This window comes from Montipora capricornis, chromosome 14, assembly GCF_036669925.1.
Source record: "Montipora capricornis isolate CH-2021 chromosome 14, ASM3666992v2, whole genome shotgun sequence".
Taxonomy (NCBI): domain Eukaryota; kingdom Metazoa; phylum Cnidaria; class Anthozoa; order Scleractinia; family Acroporidae; genus Montipora; species Montipora capricornis.
This window is the reverse complement of record NC_090896.1, coordinates 3,603,049-3,612,715: the sequence shown is the minus strand read 5'-3', so window position 1 is coordinate 3,612,715 and position 9,667 is coordinate 3,603,049. Positions and strand designations below refer to the sequence as shown.

At 39.2% G+C, this 9,667-nt stretch overlaps 1 protein-coding gene across 1 annotated transcript; it reads left to right on the top strand.

The window, feature by feature from the left end:
* Nucleotides 1-1,880: 1,880 nt before the first annotated feature.
* On the top strand, nucleotides 1,881-4,428 carry LOC138032553 (potassium channel subfamily K member 9-like). Its single transcript, XM_068880261.1, has 2 exons — nucleotides 1,881-2,551; nucleotides 3,075-4,428. The coding sequence occupies exons 1-2, from the start codon at nucleotides 2,266-2,268 to the stop codon at nucleotides 3,740-3,742; spliced, it is 954 nt and encodes a 317-aa protein (XP_068736362.1). The 5' UTR covers nucleotides 1,881-2,265; the 3' UTR covers nucleotides 3,743-4,428.
* The last annotated feature ends 5,239 nt before the right edge of the window (nucleotides 4,429-9,667 follow it).

The window sequence follows — 9,667 nt, the reverse complement described above, 5'->3', positions numbered from 1 at the left end:
TATCATCCTAATTTTCACGTTTATTTGTTTAAACAGGTCTGGGAACCCTAATTTCACGAAGACATCCCTTGAAAATAACCTCTCTATCCTATTTATTTCCTACTTTTCTTCTAGACCGACTTTCCATTCTAAGACGTTTTTTGAAAACTTTCCAACCATAACAGTTTTCGTCGCATGCGACTTATTTGGCCTCACTCCTTTTCATTTGTATCCAGTCGTGTGGTGTCATTCATTACTCCGCGACTTTCGCATACATCGGTGGTAATAAATAATTTTTTAGCCATTCGCATGTCGCCTGTATGGCAAAGTACGGCTGTTATCCACAATAAGAGAATCAATTCACTCGGGACGGCTTGTGTAATTTCCGACCTTATTCGGAAAAGGTTCGGCGTGGGCTTTTAAATTTGTATCCAGTCAGGAATTGTTTCATTAACAGCTTTCGTGTTTATTCACTTGATTACAGCTGGTGAATTATATAATACACTTGTGATTACGAGTGAAATTGTATTATTCACATTTTCTGGGTTCGTTTTGCGCTCGTTTCTATTCGGCGAGCGCATTTTTTGTATTTACTCTGAACCATGGCATGTGGATGTTGGCTAAATTTCGTAGGTGTTCGTGCGGTTATCCATGTTCGCCCTGTAACCATAAATGGCTTCCCCGGTCATTTGTTACATCTTGTGAACATCACAGGTTAAAATGTATTTTTTATGTCCTTTGGCTTCGAATCGCGTTCGTTTGTATTTGTGAACTTTTTTTTGGGTATCTGTTGGACTTCGTAGACGTTCGTGCGGTTATCGGATTTTTGTTTCGTTTACCCATAAATGGCTTTCTTGTTTAGATTTGCCGGTTTGTGTTTGATTGGAGACTTGTTATGTTTACTTGTGAAAAATGTTTTTTCTTATATTGTGTGGGATCGTGCGGCGCTCGTTTTCGTTCGTGCACGTTCGTGCGAATGGTAATTGAATTCATTGACGTTCGTGCGGTTATCGAGTTGAATTGATACCATAAATGGATATTTACTCGCTTTCGATCAGCAGGTACGAATCTTAATTTCGTGCGACTCTACAAACTTTGCTCTAACCAAGGATAAACATAAATTTTCATAAATACCATCAAGTCAAGATCAGATAATCGCGTGTTTGCCTTTGTTGTTATATACATTTTCCATGACACATTGGCCAAATTCTCAAATTTTGCCACTTTAATTCGTAAACCAACTCGTTGCGCTAGAAGTAATGGATCATTAGCTAGATGTAAACTTGTCATCAGGCAAGCTTTCTTTTCAGATAAATCCAAAGTTGCTCGGGAAAAAAACATTTTGGACATACCAAGACAGACCACACCACTTCTCATCGGCTCTTTATAGTCTTAATTTGGAATAGACAGAAAAAGCTTTAAAATTGTCGTTTCATGGCGTGAGAGGGAAATCGTGTTACCAGAATGAAAATGAAAACAAATTTTCTTTGCGCAGCGTGAAAATCCTTTTTTTTATTTAGAGTGAAATGTGAAATTGTCAGCGCTGATACAACAGCACGAATTAATATTAAATTCTTACTTCTCCATATGGTGAAAAAAATATGTTCTGTTTAATTTAAACAACAAACATTTGCCATATTGCTTCTAATATTAATGTCAACTCTGAAGCAACATCGCTGACTAAAAAATGTTAATTTTATGCAAAGTGGAGATTTTTGAGGGGGAATGCCAATAATTATTATGATTATTATAAGCCGCCTAGTATTTACAATGCGCTGGAAATTTGACCAGCTATTCATGAAAATTATTTTGTGGTGAAATTGTCAAATTACATCATCGCACTTGAATCCATGGAAACGTATCTTTCTTACATAAATGCCGCATACTATTAAATCATGCTTATTCATTCAAAAGTCTGTTTCCGAAAGGAACATGTCAAAGCATTGAGCTCAAGCGCTCAGTGACACTCTGGCAATCATACAAATTTCCAGCGCAGATATTGCAGATTACTAGTTTTAGATTCGTACGTGTTAGAAAGGGCGTGCCACAATGTGACAGCATCTGGTTATGAGAGAGGAGCACAAAATCTTTTCATTACAACAATATAAGCTTCAAATTTGTAATTGCTTCAAATTAGTTTCTAAGGATAGCCAATCAGATCTTACAACAAGCGACGATGGTTTGGGCCTCACTCGCGAAACACTGATATTCTTTTCGACTCCAGCAGTAGAAAATACGGTCCAGACCCAATGATTTGTGGATGGTAAACATGAGCCAAGAAGCGAGATGAAGACGCAAAACTTAAGGACGATCTTGCTCACTATTTGCTGTGTGTCTTACTTGCTCGTCGGCGCGGCCATATTCAGCGCTCTTGAATACGACGTCGACCAAGCAACGCACAATAATATGAAAAATATTCATCAGAGGCTGACGAAAAAATATAACATTAGCAAAGAAGACATAGACCTTTGGCTCAAATACCTCGACAATAAAGCGAATATTGACGCCGAATTGTATCAATGGAGTTTTGCTGGGTCCGTGTACTTCGCTACAACAGTTATTACGACTATTGGTGAGTGATTTCAAGATGCTCTGTTTATTTCGCGTGGAAAGACTTAAATCTTAACTAAAATTACCATTATTGGACAATACACGTTAGAGATGGGCAACAATTAATACTGTGTTATGAGCGAAAGACCCTTAAAGCGATCTCGCGTCTAAGACAGTCACCTGTTAAGAGACGTATCATTGAAAACACATTAAAGCGAACACACGATGGAGAGGAAATGTCAACTTGAAAAAGGGGAACGGGGTTTCTTGCTGCATACAAATAACTTTAACACTTAAAAGCCCGCATTTCTCCAAAACCTTATTCAAAGTACTTCCTAAATCAATTTCCGCGGAGTCATACAAAGCTATGATACACTAAGCTAGGGGATATCCCGGTGGACATTTGTGTTAAGTGACAAACAAGATGCACGCGTTTCCCACGCGAACAAACTCGTCCGTAACTTTAGGTCAAGAAAATCATATTGCACAATGTACATATTTAAATAAGCGTGTACTAACTTCAAGTTCTGTTTTTATTATTAAAGGTTATGGGCACACGGTGCCGAAGACTGACCGAGGGAAAATATTTTGCATGATCTATGCAGCTGTTGGTATTCCTTTGGCGCTGACGATGTTTCAGTCGATCGGCGAGCGTTTGAATACGTTTTTAGCCCACTTGTTTCGCCGAGTTAAGAAAAAATTTGGAATGAAAAACACTGAAGTCTCAAACACTGCAAATATGGTGGTTTTGTTTGGATTGCTCTGCATGGTAGTCACAGTGTGTTCTGGTGCATTTATATTCTCTTATTACGAAAAGTGGTCGTATTTTCAATCGCTATATTATTGTTTTATAACTGTAACTACAATCGGTTTTGGAGACTACGTTGCCTTACAAGATCCCCGCGAAACTCGTTACGATGGTACTTATGTGGGGATATCTATGCTCTTTATCTTTTTTGGTCTCACAATCGTAGGTTCTGTAATGAATCAGTTAGCGTTAAGGTTATTAACTGCAAGCCAAGCGAAAGAGCCCACAGAACAGCTCATCCACGATGGACCGCGATGTAATAAGTGTTCTTGGTGCCGACCGATAAACGACTTCGAACCATTTGAACGCTACTCGGATTATTCCACAACGTTGCTAAAAAACTTCGAAGAGGAAATCTGTTTCACAACTTACAAAGGCTTACATAGAAAACGGGCGTCAGTTTGAATCCCTATTGGCGTCCGCAAATAGTGAATCTCTGCGGCCGTTCGTACTACTTCAATCGTTTTCATCAACTGAGGAATTTTTTCAATGCATAGGATATTTTTCGATAAAATTGTAAATAGAAATGTCATTTCTTCGTTTCTAAACTACAGATTAGACAGCGTTTGTCTTCGTGTATCAGAAAATTCTTGGAAATCGTTTATTTTGATTTCTAACGCACGTCCGCTGAAAATATTTAAAGAGTTTTAAATGTAAATGCGCCACAAGTTGGACCACAAGTTTAATTTTCGGAACAACTTGTCAGAAACACTGTCAGGAGACGGTCGCTTTCGTTTGACGCAAAAAACGGACAAATCACGTCCGAAATTGAGCGGGAGATAGATAAGATATTTGGGAAGTAGCTTTACAAACTTAAATCAGACAAGCTGATTTTAGTTTAGATAGCCTCACGCCACCTGTTATTGTGGGATGAAAGTTTAATTAATGAAATTTATTTGTACAGAGGTGCAACATTTGCTATTAGAACCTCAAGAGAAAGAAAGAAGAAAACTCTACGAACACCAAGAAAGTAACGGGATCGTTTTATTTTATAAAAATCCAAAACATCTTGCGCTGAAAACACAATTGTGGGTGGCTGTAAGACGCCCTTAATAAGCAACGCCCTTTCAATAAAACAAACCTAAGGCCAACCGGTGTGAATATTTTATGGCTCGATTTTTTTTTGACACGAATGAGTTTACAGTTTGACAAGATATCAGGGCTTTTTTATGCTTTTATTTATACTAGAAAAGATTGCAGCTGTATCCATTTCACAAGGAAAGAAGGGTGAAGATTAGGACAAGACACTGGCTTCACGCATGTCTGTATCCACAGTATGCATATTTCTGATGGCCTTACGATTTAACGATCCATATTTTGAGTGTATTACCCGCCTGAGGTGTAATTTAGACTAGAAATTGTATTCTTCGTTCGTCTATAACCCAAACAAGGGAAAAGTCTACCGGCTACGATGTAACGACATTCAAAGGGAAAAAAACCGACTTTTCTCTACCAAAAACTAGTTGATAAGACAGTCGTGGTTTTGTTGTCAGTAAGCTAGCTTGCCCATCCTGAAATTTAAACACCTTAGGAATCCCGCAAAGCCAGCTTTTCACGCCAACTTTGTTGCCTAATCTAACCCAAGCCTTATTATACTAGTTTGTTTATGTGCATGCAGATATTGACGTTTTACATTCGAATTTCGAACCAGCTTTGCCGATACAGCAAGAAACCTACATCTTAAAATGTATTTTACGCCTTAAGTATTTGATGTTCTGCAGAACAAGAAAACTTTTTTTTCAATAAAACACGTTCTTTGTAAACATCTTACATAATTGGCAACTGGATATTTTAACGCCAATTTGCCAAAGTTCGGGATAATCTTCAATCTGCGTGCATTTCACAAAATGTATGCAAATAGACCCGGTTTTACAATTTGAATTAAGTAATGGCATTTTAGCGCGTTTAAGCAAGCGTTTCCTATATATTCTGCATATTGAATGTATTGTCTACAGACAGTTTTCCTGCGTAGATATTTCTTTGCATACATTGGCGTAAAACTCGTTCCTATGACAACGAATTTTCGCCTGGGGCATTTCATACGGAGATTATTTTTGAGTTGCAAAAAACCCAATTAATCGTTTTTAGACGCCAGAGAGGTTCCAATTTTTTCCTTGGCAATAAAAATTTCTAGTCAAGTTATGAAACATGGATAAAAATTTGTCATCAAATACAAAGCTAACAGCATACAGATCTTAAGAAAGTGACAATCAAGCTTCTGTTTTGTTTTCTAATTTGCCTTTATCAAAACGAAGAAGAAAACCTGTTTTTTCATTCATGTGAAAGGATTATTTGGCCTTCGTTTACTCTTTTACATCGTCAAACATTAACCCAGTAAACTGTCTAAAATGTACGGCGTCGGTCTGCCATCTTCAATTACTTCAAACTATTCTATCTGTTTTGAACATCAATTATTTAAGGGTTTGTTGGAGAATCTTACTTTAGGTAAGTAGCGGACAAATTGTGTACACTCAAGTTTGATTGCCTTCAACGTTAATTGCTATGAAACATCGACAGTGACCAAAATGCCAGTTTTTGCATCATCGCAACCGTTGAAAAAAGGGTAAATCCTTCTTTAATGTAAAAATTTCAAGGAATAAAAGTTATACTGTTTAAAAGACGCATTATCGTGGGCTATTCAAAATACCTGTAAGAACTGTCTATACTTTTTGACATCGCTAGAAAAAAAACTATAACAACGTGTACAAATCAGACAGTGGTTTCTGTTTTGAATCTTTCTCAGCTGTGGGTTCGAATGCTTAAGTTAGAAAAAAACAAAAAATATGTATATGAGCACTCGGTATGTCTCGTGCTTCCAGGTGAAATTGATCACGTATTGTTTACTGAATTTGCATTTTCCCTTAAAAGTTAAGAATGCAATTCGGAACAGCTTTGGTATGAGTTGACAGCCTGTCTTGTATACCACACAGGGTACAGTAGGTTTTCTGTCATTATGCCTTTAATTTCGGTATTACAGGCAACCTGTTATAAACTGCAAATTTAGGCAAAGAACTGTAGTATTGATTACGTAATTGCAGAGTAGCGAAAAGAATCGCGGGACATAAAAGAAAGCACCTGGTGTACAACGAGTTGCGTCTGTGTGTTTAATTAAGGCCTCTGCAAACGACATCCGTTCGATATGCTTGAACGATGTTGACTGCTGTGGTGGGCAAATGGTTTCAACTCATCATCAATACTTAATTCAACAAAGCTTCACGAGAGGCCCTGTATTCCGTCCCACGCTGCAGCTGCGGAAGTTACAATGGATATTGACATAGATACGTCATTGAGAGACCGATTAGTGCGCACGCGCATACCCAACAATAGGGAGCTTAAGCAACGACAACGGCGACGGCAACGAGAACGTCATCTCAAAATATAAATTCGCTTTATTTTAATCGCTTCGTAACTATTTCAACCTTTTTAATATGACAGGGGTGTGGTATATCCTTAAAAATGACATTGGTAGGAACGGCGCTTAATTTAGGGGAGAAAATGGTAATTTATCCTCAAGTGCTAACTTGTTCATAAAACCTCAAATTTGGCTATTTCACGTTGCAGTTTTGCTGACGACGGCAAAGAAATGGACAAAAGTGAAAAAGGCACGTGCAGGGCGTGCAAAGCTATTGTTTTTGCCTACTGTATATGCAAATTTGTGACGTTCTCGTTGCCGTCGCCGTTGTCGTTGCTTAACCTCCCTAATGTTGAAAGAGGGGCGCAAACGGCTTCAACTTCATTCAACACTCGCGATAACAAGAGAAATGCTGAATGGTCGTTGAATCAATGTTTAAACTGACGCTTTTAAAGTCATTGATTGAACTTCGATTCAACATGTTTCAACACTGTTTAAAGGGTGGGGGGTGTCAATATCGCTGTTTTCGAAATCGAATGGATGTTGAAGCCGTTTGCCCCGACCTTTAGTTTAGTCTGTACACTTCCCATTCGCCGAACACTGCAGGAATCAGTCAACAATTTCTAACAGTTGCTAGACTATAGAATGCGGGAAGGGGGTATTTTCTAAAGAAATTGTGGTGCTGCGTCGATGGGGAAGTAGTATACAAAAATTTGGTTTTATCAACGGAGCTGATAATGTAAATTCGCCACCCGTACAGAAATTCTAAAAGCTGACGTTTCGAGCGTTAGCCCTTCGTCAGAGCGAATCGAGGAATTGTGGGTTACGTCTAGTTTTTATAGTAGAGTAGGAGCTACGCTATTGGTGGTAGCATGGCAACGTGAAAAATAGGAATATATTAGTTAAATGAAAAGCGTTCGTTGATACCGTGAGGATTAAGGGTGCCGATTTGGAAGATGAAATTTTGTTCCAGATTCTTGCGGCTTTCCGTAGCACCTAGATGTAGGGAAAGGCCGCAGATAGATATGTGTTTTTTGGAGTGGCTAGGGAGATTAAAATGACGAGCGACTGGCTTAGATGCATCCTGGTCATTCTTCTCAATATCGCGAAGGTGTTCGCGGAATCGGTCGCCTAGTCGTCTACCCGTCTCGCCAATGTATAATTTATTGCATAACGTGCAGGTTATGCAATAAATGACATTTGCGGAGGTACATGTGAAACGATCGGTGATCTTAACAGATCGCTTAGGTCCCGATATCTTGCTAGTGTTAACAATGAAAAGACAAGTTTTGCATCTTGAGCGCGCGCATTTGAAAGTGCCGGGTTGCTCGTTAGTTTTGAGCGCGCGACTGGCTTAGATGCATCCTTGTCATTCTTCTCAACATCGCGAAGGTGTTCGCGGAATCGGTCGCCTAGTCGTCTGCCTGTCTCGCCAATGTATAATTTATTGCATAACGTACAGGTTATGCAATAAATGACATTTGCGGAGGTACATGTGAAACCTACATGGGACCTAGCTATGCCAATCTTTTTGAAGGATATGTTGAACACCAATTTTTTAATCAGTACAACGGCCCCAAACCTGAACTCTACGGTCGCTACATCGACGACTGCATCGGCGCTATTTCATCCAGCAAAGAAGAACTCGATCAATTTATAGCCTCCGTCAATTCTTTTCATCCGGCTCTTAAATATACCTGGGAAATTTCGGAAACTTCATTGGCTTTCCTAGATAACAAAGTTTCTATTAGTGGCAACGTGCTGTGTACCAATGTGCACTACAAACCTACAGATTCTCACAGTTATTTGTTGTATTCATCGTCACATCCGTCACATGTCAAGAACTCCATTCCTTATTCTCAATTTCTTAGACTTCGATGTCTATGTAGTGATGACTCCGATTTTTCCAGCAAATCAGAGGAGACGTGCCAGTTCTTCGAAAAACGTGGCTACCCTGTCTCTGTGGTCGAAGCGGGCCATCATCGCGCCCAACAATTTCATCAACAGTCAGACTACAAACGTCACAAAAAGATAAGAATGACAGAATTCCATTCACCCTCACTTTCCATCCTCATAATCACGCAGTCAAAAGTATCAGTCTTAATAATTTTAAATTACTCCAAAATGATCCCGAGACTGGTAGAATCTTTTCGCAACCTCCACTTATTTCATTCAAACGCGACAACTGAACGTAGGCAACTTTTTAGTTAGAAGTGCACTCAAAACTAACGAGCAACCCGGCGCTTTCAAATGTGCACGCTCACGATGCAAACTTGTCTTTTTATTCTTATCACTAGCAAGATATCGGGACCTAAGCGATCTGTTAAGATCACCGATCGTTTCACATGTACCTCCGCAAATGTCATTTATTGCATAACCTGTACGTTATGCAATAAATTATACATTGGCGAGACAGATGGACGACTAGGCGACCGATTCCGCGAACACCTTCGAGATATTGAGAAGAATGACAAATGTGCATCTAAGCCAGTCGCTCGTCATTTTAATCTCCCTAACCACTCTAAAAAACACATGGCTATCTGCGGCCTTTCCCTACATCTAGGTGCGATGGAAAGCCGCAAGAATCTGGAACAAAATTTCATCTTCCAAATCGGCACCCTTAATCCTCACGGTATTAACGAACGCTTTTCATTTAACTAATATATTCCTATTTTTCACGTTGCCATGTTACCACCAATGGCGTAGCTCGCACTCTACTATATAAAAACTAGACGTATCCCACAATTCCTCGATTCGCGCTGACGAAGGGCTAACGCTCGAAACGTCAGCTTTTAGAATCTCTGTACGGTGGCGAATTTACGTTATCAGCTCCGTTGATAAACCCAAATTTTTGTATAGAATGCGGGAGTGAAGGGTACTATTTAACGATGGGATGCCTGTGGTACACCACGCTTAAAATTCGCTTGAGTGTCGTTTTTACTCGTAGACAGATATAGTAATTAGCCACATACCTGTAC

Bases quoted from the DNA above. Each gene is read 5' to 3' on its own strand.
- LOC138032553 (XM_068880261.1), top strand. From the start codon at position 2,266: ATGAAGACGCAAAACTTAAGGACGATCTTGCTCACTATTTGCTGTGTG. The intron at 2,552-3,074 runs GTGAGTGATTTC...TTATTATTAAAG, and splicing joins AACAGTTATTACGACTATTG to GTTATGGGCACACGGTGCCG.